The 13,808-nt window shown below is 40.5% G+C and overlaps 1 protein-coding gene across 2 annotated transcripts in view; it reads right to left on the reverse strand.

Moving 5' to 3' along the window:
• Positions 1-13,808, reverse strand: part of STAT4 (signal transducer and activator of transcription 4) — a 67,234-nt gene that overhangs the window by 27,833 nt on the left and 25,593 nt on the right. For both annotated transcript variants that reach the window (XM_045031893.1, XM_045031892.1), the window contains exons 4-6: positions 4,693-4,791; positions 2,888-2,980; positions 190-268 (exon numbers count right to left, since the gene is read on the reverse strand). In XM_045031893.1, the coding sequence (XP_044887828.1) occupies positions 190-268; positions 2,888-2,980; positions 4,693-4,791 (271 nt within the window). The remainder of the gene's footprint in view (positions 1-189; positions 269-2,887; positions 2,981-4,692; positions 4,792-13,808) is intronic.

Genomic DNA, 13,808 nt, shown 5'->3' on the forward strand with positions numbered 1-13,808 from the left:
TTTAACCCCAGAAGTGTGCATTATGGCACAGATAGCAGTTTTGCATACACATCATGCATATATCTCAAAATATCAGCTTCTGTGCTTATGTATGCTTGGAAGCTAATACACAAAACACATGAGACTGGAATCTAGCCCTATAATCAACATTTTCTCACAGAATCTTAAAATAATTATGAAAAAGCTTACCTAGGCTCTGTATTGTTTTATACCTGAAGTCAAACTCCTCTTGCAAATCTTCTAAGTATTTAATATCTTGTTCTGTCATCTTTTTATAAATTAAAAAAAAAAGATTCAGTATCGCACTTGAGGGTTCACCATATCTGACAGTTTCTAATTTACATTATTTTATTTTTACCTACATTGTAGTTGACTTCTTTCAATATTTCCCTTCCCTTTCAAAGACTTGACAGGACTGTTTATCTCCTACTCACTCATCTCACCAAAAAAATGGTCATTTTGTGTGCAGCTGCAGACCATAATATTATATAAGGAGAGAGGGTTCCTTTCATTGCATCCCAGTAAAGTCACATATTATCCTCATTCACACACTGATATTTTTATTGATACAATCAGCCCAATCATGAACTCTGCTGTGACAAAACTACATTGATTCAGGTTTTGCCTGCAGAACGAGACACTGTATGTATCTGGCCACATTTATTTTCATCTAAACCAGTCACCAAATAATAATTCAAATCCTTATTTGTTTCAAAGTAGAAATGACTAAAATTAGTTGAGACTGCTTATCAATAATATAAACCTAAGAAAAATACATTTATGTAAACTATTAGAGTAATTGCCATTTGACACTTAAACATATCGAGGATGCCCCTCCCCCACTCGCTTTTTAAAACATAGTAGTTTGGTACTGTAAATTGTCATTCTTTGAAGAATAGTTGATTACTCACACTAACTATGAAAATTATTAATTAAATTATGCTTGTGGATTTGAACACACAGCTACTCAAAGTAAGGCATGGGGATTTTTAATTTGGATATCCAAGAAAATAATTTATCTTTAAAAGTATTAGCCCAAGAACAAATTTAAAAAAAAAAAAACTAAACAAAACACTTCTACCCATCTTGGTGTGCACACCAAAACACCTGCTTGCAGAGTATTGCCACAGCAGGATAATATCCCTTTAACTCAGAGCTCCAACTTTTCATTTGTTTTTATAATTCTTTGGCCTATTTGGAAATTTAAAGTTATTCTCCACCGTTCTGAGGTGAAACAAGCTGAGTCATACTTTGTGCAAAAGATCCTCTTCTGTGACATGTGAATATCTCAGAACTCCTCTAAAGGCTTGATCCCACACCATTTAAGTCAACTGAAGACTTTGCATTGACTGCCTTGGGAGCTGGATCAGAGCCTACAAGAATATTTAGGAGCGGAGATTTCCGGAAAAAGTTCTGGCCAGATAGAATGAGATAGGTTCTGGAGGTCTGTAGCCACAGACTTAATTTTTAGATAAAGACATGAACTTTGTGCAAAGCAGTGTAACTGAATTACAGGACTGTGACATCTTATGCTGGGGTTAAGTTCTAAAGCCAGCGTGTAAGGCGAAAATCGTGTACAGTCAAAACCCCAGACCAGCAGCAGGCTGAGTGGGGCTGGCGGACAGAATCCCAGACCGGCTCAGCCCACTGCCAGTCTGGGGTTCCGGCTGCCAGCTCCTGCCAGCGGGGTCCCGGCCACCAGCCCTGCTCAAGTGCCAGTAAAAATCGGCTCATTGCGAGCATAGTTGAATTTGCGTAAGTTAAATGCGCATATGATGTGACTCCACTGTACTGCTTTGGTGTTTTTCAGAGTTTCACTTTCATGCTTTAAAAGGGTTTGGTAAAGACTTCTCCAAGTAATCCATCATAAAAAATGATTCATAAACAGGCTCTGCCCCTAAGGTCCCCTCCGCAGCTGGGCTCCCTCTGCTCCGGGACTGGGATGGAAGCTGCAGCCCAACCCAGAGCCAGCTGCCTTCCCGCCCATGAGATGCAAGTAGGAGGTGGCCCCGGCTAAGCAGGGGCTGGCGTGGGTTGATGACCAGGCATCTTCCCCCCCAACCCTCCCATTCCTGCCTGCCTACAGTAATCAGACTTCTGGTGTCCAGACTTTCTGGTTGAAAACTGGACACCTGGCAACCCTGGTAAATGTTTTAGAGGACTATAAAAATCCAGTCTCCAAATCTAGATGTGTGCACAGACAGTCACATCTGTTATCATTTTTTTTTCTATTTTGGGGACTAAACTTTGGAAATGCAAATGCAAGGTGTACAGTTGCATGCACAGTTGGCTGTTTTTCATGCACAACTCAAGCACACATTATTAAAAAACATGTAGCTCCTAACCATTATTCTTATTTACCCTTTCCTTTTCAATGAAATTCACCCACCCCACAAAAAGTCCCAGCAACAGATTCTATGCAGCAGTTTGCAGAAGAGGATCAGTGCTCACCAACATTATGGGCCTCCGCCTCCAGCTGCTTCTCCTCTATGACACTATCTGGACCCTCAATATATAAGTGCTGATCCAGTGCCCCATTCCCTGGACTTAATACCCAAACTCTCCCCTTTTCTTTTTTTTTCCCTTTGTTTTTATATAAAGAACAACAAAATGAAACCTCAAGTCACACTTCTTTTTGAGGTAAGTTTTTTTTTTTTCTTCTTCTTCCTAGTATTATCCCTGCAGGACCTCTCTTTCTCTGTCCTTAGTTGCCTCTACTATAGAGAGATACTTCTGGGATGAAGTACTAGGCTCCAGTTGAACAGGCTGTGTGACTGAATCTGCTGCAATAAATCTGTAACTGTGCAGAGTCCTAGAACCTGACACACTGTCCCAGATTGTAAAAGACACAACATACCTGGGCACAATTGTAAAAGACACAACATACCTGGGCACTGTTCTTAATGGCTGACACTTTGTGCTCCACATTTCTTTGTCTTTCTGAAACTACGGAATTCTGCAATTGTTTTTCTAGTGGTCCCTAGAACAAATTAAATATGTAGTGTGTAGACCGTCTATGATGTCTTAAACAGCAATGCTATTTCACCTTACATAGAACATTCCATACAAATAATTCCACTACAACATCTAGCACAGAAGATGGAATTTAGAGCTAGATCTTCAGTTGGTGTAAATCACTGTAGTTCCACAGACTGATAAACAACACCCACTGGATCTTGAGATCCGAATAGATACAGGTAGTGTTGCAAACATTTTAAAATTTTAAAATATGTTTAACAAACAAGAAAATCCAAAATAAAAATATATTGTAAGAAGATTGTTTATATTGCTGAAAAATATTTTAATACCTCAGTAAGCACATACATTCTGTGCACAAGTTATTAACTTATTAACAGACCTTAAATGAATCTGTCTGAATTTTTCCATCAATATAATAGTTTTCACAAAATGTATATTGTACAGTTTGGGATTTTCTTCTGTGGTTTTAAAAAAAAATATTAACTTCTTTTTAATAAGTTTATGGAGGGGATGGTATAATGGAATTGTCTACAATGGCATGTGGCCCATCAGCAACTGCCAGCAGCAAAAATCCCAAAGGGCTGGAGACAGGATATTAGATGGGGAAGGCTCTGAGTTACTACAGAGAATTCTTTCCCAGATGTTTGCCTGGTGGATCTTGCCCACATGCTCAGGGTCTAACTGATCACCATATTTGGGGTTGGAAAGGAATTTTCCCCGGGTCAGACTGGCTGAGACCTGGGGGGTTTTCACCTTCCTCTGCAGCATTGGGCACGGGTCACTTACAGGTTTAAACTAGTATAAATGGTGGTTTCTCTGTAACTTGAAGCCTTTAAACCATGATCTGAGGACTTCAATAACTCAGCCAGAGGTTAGGGGGTCTATTTCAGGTGTGAGTAAAGTTCTGTGGCCTGCAATGTGCAGGAGGCCAGACTAGATGATCACAATGGTCCCTTCTGTCCTTAAAGTCTATAATCATTAGCATAACAAGTATTGCATAATAAATACAAGCTAAAACTTAATGAAACTTGTCTTATACAACACAAGTTTAAAAACTGCTCCATGCTTCAGAAACAAAGGCGCCGACTTCGTGGGTGCTCCAGAGCTGGGACACCCAGCGGGAAACAATGGTGGGTGCTGAGCACCCACTGGCGAGCACCCACTGGCAACCCCCTATTAGCTCCCCCCTACCCCCGCACCCAAGTGCCTCCCAATCACTGGCAGGCCCTGTGGATCAGCGCCTCCTGCCCACTGCGAACAGCTGTTTCGCGGTGTGCAGGAGGCTGGGATGGAGCGGGGAGGAGCAAGGATGCGATGCATTCAGGGCTAGGGGTGGAGCGTGGGTGGGAAGAGGTGGAGTTGGAAAAGGCAGGGTAGGGGTGGGCCTTGGGGAAAGGGGTGGAGAGGGGGCAGAGTCGGGGGGTCAAGCACCCCCTGGCACTTTGGAACGTCGGCGCCTGTGTTCAGAAATAATGCCTTTTATTCCTGTCGTTTCTTAAGATTAACAGTAACATACTGAAGTTACTTAAATTAATATGTAAGGTCCTGATTCTGCAAACACAAATGTGCACATGCTGTTTACACGATTTGGAGACAGAGGGCCAGATCTCGCCCTCACTTTTCCTGTTGGTTTCATCATAAGAGGATAGAATTTGGTCCTCAGTACCAGTGATCAACATGGCCAAAGCAGATTAATAAAATGTAATATGTTACCTGTACAGGCATGCTGGCTGCAGCCAATATCCTTCTCTCTTCTCTTAAGCAGTTTGAAATAATAACTGCTATGTGCATAGGATTACCATGGTATTTTCCCTGCAAACATAAACAAATTGTAAATGTTAAAATTAAAATAAATCTAGGGTCTTCCCAATGTAAATAATAAAAATCTTGATTTCATTGTCTACTGACTGGCCTTGTATAGGTTTAAGAGATTTTGCTAATATTTCCCACCATTGCTAACACTGATTCAGCTATAAACCAGTGTTAACCACAACGGGAGCCCTTATGTAGATAGCCTGCTTGGTAGTGACACCATTTTCAGCACCATGTCATTTAGACTTGTTCTGAGCTGGATTAGATGACACAATGCTGGTACACAGTGAGCCATGCACGTTGGGGCTCCCCATGATGCTAATGCTGACAAGGTGTTAACAATGGTTGGAGTTTTTTTGAGAATATTTGTAGTGTCAACTAGGCCGACTTGATGCAACTGCATGACTTCTTTAAAGACAAGTACTGCATACATTTATATGGTATTTATTATTATTTATTCACATTCCAGCAGCACCTAAAGACCCCTATCAGAGTCCTGCTGCGCTAAGTGCTATACAAACACACAGCGCATGACACAGTTCCTGCTCCCAAGAGCTTACAGTCTTACAACAGATCAGTCACACAAGTAAGTTTAATGAGGAGGTAGGAGCAAATGGGGTGGGAGGACAAAGATTACAGTATAAATCAAAAGGAGTCTTAAGTAACTTATTTGAATGTCTAGATAATATGAAGGCTTCTACAGTAGTAGTGGATTTAAAAACAATGTGGATTTAAAGCCTCTTTAAAAACAAATCATGATTAAATTGATTACAATAATCCGATAAAACATATTACTGCATGTAGATTTATGCTGCAATGCATAATCATTTTGTGCCATTATTGTAAATATATTACTATAAAGATTATTAAATTATAGCCATGAGTTATATGTGGCAATGGAACAATTTGACCTTCAAATAAAAACGTATCTGGTTTGAGATGGTTTTCTTGTCAGCATATTTTTGATGCATTTTTTTAAATCAGGTTTTCCATTTTCAATCCAGCATGTAGCATGCATTTGAGCAAGAAAACTATATACCACATATCAGCATAGTAACTATGTAGGCAGAAAAGCCTTCCCCAGTATATACCAATAGACTTAAATCTGTTCTCCTTTTAGCCAACCTCTTTCAACAATTTTCATTCCAATAACACATGGAAGAAGCAGTTTTCATCCCAAGACAAGGAGCCCAATTTTCCTCTCATTTACACTAATGTAAACCAGGGGCAGAATCACTATCTTTAATGGAGTTATATACTAGTTTAGAACTATTGTGAGATGAGAATCAGGCCAAAGGGGCCCAAATATTAACAAAGTTTGTGCTGTCTTTGGCAAACTAGAAAGCCTGTACCCCTTCCCTGAAGCAGTGCCTTTCACAGTAATATTCTTTTGTGCTTTTGCCTCTTTTTCTGTAATATTTGTTTACCTTACTGTTTTTTCATATTTTTATTATAATTTGTACAGTACAATTTCTCACACTATTCCAGAATCAAATACTTAGTCTCTCTTGCAGTGTTTCCCCTTCTCCATCTTTCTAATTTAGTTTTCACTCTCCTCTGGCTTTGTTTCTATTAAGTATTTTTCTTTCTTTGCCTGGCACAATCAGCTTCACAATTCTTAAAACATCTCTTTATTTCTTAAACCAGTTGTTCCATTGTCTGTCAACAGGGTGAGGATGTGTGATGGAAAAATGCATAGACTAATCATATATTTTCACATCAGTGTGATTGCACAGTTGAATTCTTAGCAGTAGCACTACATGCAAAAAAACAAAAAATGTAGAAAAAAATCCCTTGGTGTTTTTGGTTGAGGCATGGATAGCTGGAGGGTGTTTTTCATTGCATACGCTGTCTGCAGTTGCAAGGCAGCAGAGTATGAGAGAAAGATGGACCTTCAAGAGGAATACAAATCATTTTAATCACTGGGACTGGCTGGTTGTTATTAAACATTGTGCTGCCCCTAGTGTTGTGCTTCAAAACAGAAATAGCACTGATGTAAAAGGCACAGGACTTGAATGGGGAGTGAAGGATTGCCTATCCTTCCCAGAGAAGCTCTGGCTTTCATCACACCAGGCAAGTCTACATGCAAGCGCTACATCAGCGCAGCTGCACCGCTGTAGCACATCTAGTGAAGATGTGCTATGCTGACTGGAGAGCGCTCTCCCATCAGCTTAATAACTCTTATCTCTATGAGAGGCGGAAGCTGTGTCAGCAGGAGAGCATCTCCCACTGACATAGCACCAGTGTGGACAGGGCTTAGGTCGATGTAACTTACATCGCATAGGGGGGTGTTTTTTTCACACCCCTGAGTGCTGTAAGTTGCATCGACTTAAGCAGCAGGGTAGATCAGCCCTTAGTGTTGAAACAAGGCTTCAGAGTTAACCAGCTAAATGCTAAGTAATGTACCTGCTATACGGGGTAAAATAAACTTCCCACAGCTGCCACACGTGCTGTATGTCCTAATGTCCCTTTGAAGTGTGCTGAAAAGATTGTGACAAGTTCAAGGAGTTGTGCTTACATTCAGCAGTGAAGACTTTAACATTACTGTGGACTCAAGTTCACTATGTACATAACCTAAAAAGAAAGGAGGTTCTACTATAGCAGTCATTTGCTTTGGGGAATAAAGGGCAAAGGCTAGATTGTGATTTTAGGCACAGCCCTGAGCAAGGTGGTGGCAGATAACCAGCACTATTCTAGGAATCACTGCACCTCAGACACCCCTCTAAAGCACTATTCCCTCCTGGCCTCCTCCTTGCTGTGGGGTGAAGATAAGGGGAAGGTGGGTGGGGAAGGTAGTTGTTGGTTATTTACTGATCTATACAAACTCTTTCTTGCACCAGCTCAGCTGTGCTGGCCAGTGTGCTACAAGAGCAGAGCCAAACTTCTGCACATTCCTCAGTTCTTTGCCCACGTCCCACCCATTGGCTCTGCAGGACTGAAGGAGAGTGAACAGGTGCACAGTGCTTGCTTATCACTGCTCATGTGGACACAAGGGTGTAGCCCATCCAGTGGTAAAAGGAGGCTTCTTACTCCCCTGTACGGGCATCTTGTCAATCTAGCCCTCAGTAAATTCCCAATGAAACTTTGCTCCCACCTTCAACATACATGAAAAGAGGTGAGGGGAACATGGGACATAACATGTGATTAGGGCTGGGATTTGAGGATATTCCTGCAGCGGATTGAAGCCTCATCTTGTTTGACTAGAGCGGTGCTTCATGAGGAAAGGGACAAGATTAAGGGTTGGCCAAATCCTCAACTGGTGTAAAATAGCATAACTTCCATTGAAATCAATGGCTAATTTATACCAGCTGAGGAATGAGCCCTGATGTTTAGCTAGTTCTTTCTAATTCTTATAGTTTTTGTTTGCTGATAGTATTTACTGTCCCATCTCCTACATTTGAGTGTTCTGTCCTGGAGATGGCTGGCTGGAAGGAGTCTTTGCTGTGTCATGGTGTCTCCACAGGCAAGGTGGACAGCCTAAGGAGTGGGTAGTCTGGGTGAAGCACTGCCCAGCAACAGAATCCCACCAGCCTGTAACAAAATCTTAGGGTTTAAGCAGTGTGTTTAATACACCACACACCTGATCTTGCAATCAGATTGTCATGGGCAGACCCTTGTGCCCATAAAGGACATAAGGGTCTGCCCACATGGACTGCAGAAGGGGATCATAACATGCAGTGACAGACCCATCTCAGAGACCTCTCTTTCAGTTTAGGCTGAGCCTTTGAGCCCATTTTAAGCCTTAGACGGGGGGCATGGGGATAAACTGAGGTCAGAGTTTCAGCATCAAGATGGCTGAGAAGTGGCCATCCCAAAGAACCAAAAGAGGGCAAAAATGAAATCCCTCAGACTCTGTAGTTTTTTGTCATTGCCAAGTGAAAGAGACAGGATTCAAACAAAAGCTGTTTAACAAAGTCAACAAAAAACGAAATTCTGTGTTGGAGTCAGGAAATGTATTTACATAGAAAAGGCGTTTCAAAAGAAACTCTTGTCAGTGGGATGATTTAAAATCCCCCGCCATACGATCACCAGGTAACAGGGACTTTCCCAGCATTTCTACAGATACCAGTTGTACACAAAAGTTTTTTTCTTCTCTCTCACAATGAAAAAGAATTAATGACTGAGCTGTTTGAGACCAAAGTGATTAAGGGGGAATTGCATCCGAAGAAGTGGGTATTCACCCACGAAAGCTCATGCTGCAAAACGTCTGTTAGTCTATAAGGTGCCACAGGATTCTTTGCTGCTTCTACAGAACCAGACTAACACGGCTACCCCTCTGATACTTAAGGGGGAATTAACTCCCTTCCCTCTCAGCCCCACAAAGCTCAAGTAAATAAGGTTTTTTTTGTATAATAAACTACACACTGACTGGTGGTGGGGAGAGAATTCTCTCACCCCTCGCTCACCACAGGAGTGCAGGTTACCTCTGCAGCCTGTGTGATTGCTTGGACGTGCTACATAGATGTTTGTGGACACAGGGGCAGAGTAAGCCCAGCCCCCTTTTGCTACATACCCTAAAAAACATTGTTCTAGACTATGGGGAGCTGGCATGGAGCCCAGCTCCATGGCTTCCTGGGAGTAGAAAGTCTCTGGTGTCCCACTTTGCCATCGCTATGCAGCAGAACCAAACATAGTGCTGCTACACTGAGAGCTGCTTTGGCATCAACACCAGTGGGTGAACAGAATGCAGACAGTGTCTTAAAAATAACAAGATTGAAGCTCATTTATAAGCTATATTACATCACCCACCTTGACTCTGCTATACAGAATAACATATTTAAAGACTTAACACTTAATGTTCCAACTCATTTTATACAATTCTCAATGATTATTGTATTTGCTGTTGAAAAAAGTATGCAGATCACCACCCATTTTCTTCAGTACCAGTTTAAATTCTCCACAAAAAATCCCATCCTGGTTCAATTTTGCCCTTAGTTAACCAATGTAGTTGAAGACAGAATTTGGCTAAGCATGAATTTGGCCATTGAGTGAGAAGCAGAAAATGATTTCCCAAAACTGGAGGGTCAAAAAAAGATGTTGGGGGCAGAAGATGATGGAAAAATTCAGAAAAGAGCCTTAACTCAGGGAATCCAGTCCTAGAATGTGATATAATGTACCATGCCATCCTGCCAGTCAGCAAAGGAGAGTACAAATTCCACAATTAGGCAGTATAGTATTTGTTTATGTATATAAAAACAATCAAGTATCTTGATAAACACTTTACTCTTACAGCAGTTTTCTACTGTGAATAAGTTCAAAACCAAGACAGTGGGAAATCTTTGCTTCCTTTAGTTATTTTCCATAACTTGATTTCAAGCCTCTGGGTTTTTCTTGTAAGTGTTGATGGGCTTATTAATACCTAACGCAGTCTAAGGGAAGGCCAACAGAGAAGAGCGCTGGGGTGAACTTTTCATCTGAAAGTTTTGTTTTTATCTTTTAAATTTACTAAAATTTCCTTTGTCAAAAATATTTTCATGCTCCTTTCCTTTGTTTCCTAAATATAAAAATATTTCCTTTCCTAATATAAAACATTTACATAGTGATCTACAATATATAACTAATTAATATTTGGACAGGTTTTTTTTTTCTCAGTAACTACCAGGACACTGTTAAATGAAGCAAACAGTTAGTGGAAAATGCTTTCATTCTGAACAGGTGAAAATATTCTCTGAATGCTGATGACATTTACTAAGAAAAAAACCCCCATACATTTCCCACAGAGCATATAGATTCTGCACTTCATATAAGACAACTGACAAGATACAAATATCTTAATAGATCATGAAGAAAAAGAGAAACTGATTACTGCTAAAACAGTTAATTCACAATAACCTTTTTTGGCCAAGTTTTCAAGCAGCTTGTAGAAGTATGTCCAATATTAATAAATACAAAATCTTGCATGTGCAGGTGTAGAAAGGCATTTATGCAGGCTAAATGAGGGACTGCATATTTAACTAGTTTTAGGCTGCAATTATTATTTGGTGCCTAGAAACTCCGTTCTATGTGCAAATGTGTAGTTTTGCCCCGGTAAATCCAGAATTCTCCTGCACCGCCCCCCCCCCCACCCAGTCTCTTGTACCTCTTCAGTTCCTCTCTTGCTCCCTACAGTCTCTTACCTTCTTATAGTTTCCTGCCCAAACCCCTAATCATAGAGCTCACTCAGCCATGGTCCCAGGCAAGCTTCAGTTGGATTGAAAATGGTGAGAAAAGGCAGCCATCTTTACTAGAGGCAGCCTCACTTCAGGATACAAAGACTGCACGGAAACTTAGGCCATCTTAACTGAGAACAGCTTGCTTCATCTCCATTGAAAGTAATGAGATGGTGTCCGTTTTGAATATGGGAAAATTAATGAGTTTGATGACAGCAGTTGTAAGATCATGGAAAACTTTAAAAAACATCAAGACCTGCTATAACAATACTACAGTATCTAGCTCTTATGCAGTGCTTTTCATCAGCAAATCTCAAAGTGCTTCACAACGGGAGTCGGTATTGTTTGTGATTTTTATGCTAGAGTTGGCAACCCTGTTTTATTGCTTAACGTGAAACAAGTCATCTAGACCAGAGAGTTCTCAACATTTTTTTTTATATAGTGTGGACCACAACTTAATTGACAAATGCTCTTGTGGACACCTCCTCTCTCATCTGTGATCATGTGGGCCACCTCTCTTTCACACAGTTCATCTACAAATCATGATCTCATAACAGTCCTATAGCAACTACAGCGATTGCTTATATGGTAAATTAATATAAGTATTTAATTCTTAGCTTTGCTTCAGGTGATATAGCAGCTGAAAACAAAGAGGAACAGCCAGCACTTCAAACTGTACTAAGATCTGATCAGATTTTTACAAGCTACCCCCAGCTTTACACAGATCACAAGTACATGCGATGTAGGTCACTAATAGTGGATATACTTCAATGGAAGTGACTCTGGTATGCACCAGCTGAGAATCTGAATGACTGTGTGGATAGTGACTAAAGCAGGGGACTGGAAGTTAGGACTGTTGGGTTCTACTTTTGACGTACACTGACCTGGTGTGTGATCTTGAGAGAGTCACTCACCTGCAAAGGACTCTTTTTTTATTTTTTTAATTGGGCTTGTGTCCTTTTTGATTCTTTACAAAAATGTTTTTAGGTTTGGTGGATTTTTCCCTGCTTTTTTTTTTTAAGTAGAACATAAGAACATAACATAAGAACGGCCGTACCAGGTCAGAACAAAGGTCCATCTAGCCCAGTATCTGTCTACTGACAGTGGCCAATGCCAGGTGCCCCAGAGGGAGTGAACCTAACAGGCAATGATCAAGTGATCTCTCTCCTGCCATCCATCTCCATCCTCTGATGAACAGAGGCTAGGGACACCATTCTTTACCCATCCTGGGTATCAGGGATGTCAACTCTGGTCTTCCCAGTCTTTCTTAGAGGGCCTACTGGATGGCTCAGAAGATGTTGGCTGGAGGGGTGTTGTTGCTGAATCTTTTACAGAAGTTTTCATTCCCCAAACTGTTAAACAGGGTTTTAAAAGAAAGGGTGTTTAAACAGTTTGACAAAAATCCTTTCTCTTCCCAATTGCTCATTTTTTACTCTCCTGACTCTTGTAATGTCCTCGCTTCACTAGATCTCCAGTCACCACCATACAGTCTTCCAGGCTATACAGATCTTCAATTTCCAAATGGTGTGTGTTTGTTTTGTTTAAAGGCAGGAAAAAACCCTGTTTGGTTTTTTAAAAATTTTATTTTTAGAAAAAAACTCCAGACCTTCTTTATGCCCCATAAAGAAGAACACAAAGCACAAGCCACCCTTGTTTTCCTTTGCACTCTTTTTCATTCTACCTTTAAAAGGATAGCAAACTCTTCAAAGGGCACAGGATTCTTTCCCAATGTGGTCTTCCTCCATTTACCCATCCATTAAGTAGGTATGATAATACTTACTGTACTGTGTTATGATTCTTTGTTTATAAAGTGCTTGAGAATTCTCTAAAGGCAACTCTTCAAGTTTGGAGTATTATTATTATTAATAAAAGGACGTTCAGATGGCCATTATGTTTCTGTTTTATCTAGGTCAAAGAGGAAGTACCTGTGTCAGTAACTATTTACTGTACTTATTTTAGACATATATTCCCCTCCCCCATCCTCAGGATGCATGAAAGAAGAGAACTCAAAGGCAACCTCCTTTTTTTAGGCAATTCTCATGATATGGGGAAGTCCTAGAATGTACATATACAATTCTGTATTTCCCCTCTTCATCAGTGCCCGCCTACTGTAAACTGTGTAATTTCCAGGATCTGGTTAAATTCCTTAGGACACACAGAACTAAGTTTTAATAATTTGTGGGCAGATAAACAGCAGAGTTTAATTAGTGCAGGCCAGGTCACTGTCTCCCATAGAGAAACACAGAGCTGTGGGAGGAGGGAAACCCAGAAAATTTAATGCAATGAAATGTACAGAATTTGCTACTAAGCATCCCCACACAGGGGAAGAGATATGGGGCCCACTGGAGTTTGCAGCAGATGAACTTTCCTTTCCACTTCATTTGTGATACCAAAGTGTTTTCCCTAATTTACTGGTAATATTTGGTGATCAATGCTATTTGGTGAGAGAGAACACATTCAGGTAAATTGCATGTCAGACTGACTTCAAGTCATTTTGTAATTTCACACAGTTATTGAAGTTAACCAGGATGTGTATTCTATTCTGATTATACAAATAATTTAACTTTGAAAGAATCTTCTGTGATTATTTAAAATCTGTGTGAGAGAGTGTGACCAATTTCTGCCTCATATCCCAACTGGAGTCTGGTTATTATGGGTCATTCAATGCGAGGATGCTGAAGAGCAAGCCTATTTAAGGTATAAAATGAAGCATACACCTAGGCTTTCACAATGTATTATACAGCAAAGGTTAGTAAAATCTGTAGTCTCCTTGTGATGGGGGTGAGATGGTGGCAAAGGAAGAGGATTGACTGATTTATTTTTCTCCTACAGCCACTCTATACTAGAGCATTAGTAACACCCTCCCAA

Source organism: Mauremys mutica, chromosome 10, assembly GCF_020497125.1.
Source record: "Mauremys mutica isolate MM-2020 ecotype Southern chromosome 10, ASM2049712v1, whole genome shotgun sequence".
Taxonomy (NCBI): Eukaryota; Metazoa; Chordata; order Testudines; family Geoemydidae; genus Mauremys; species Mauremys mutica.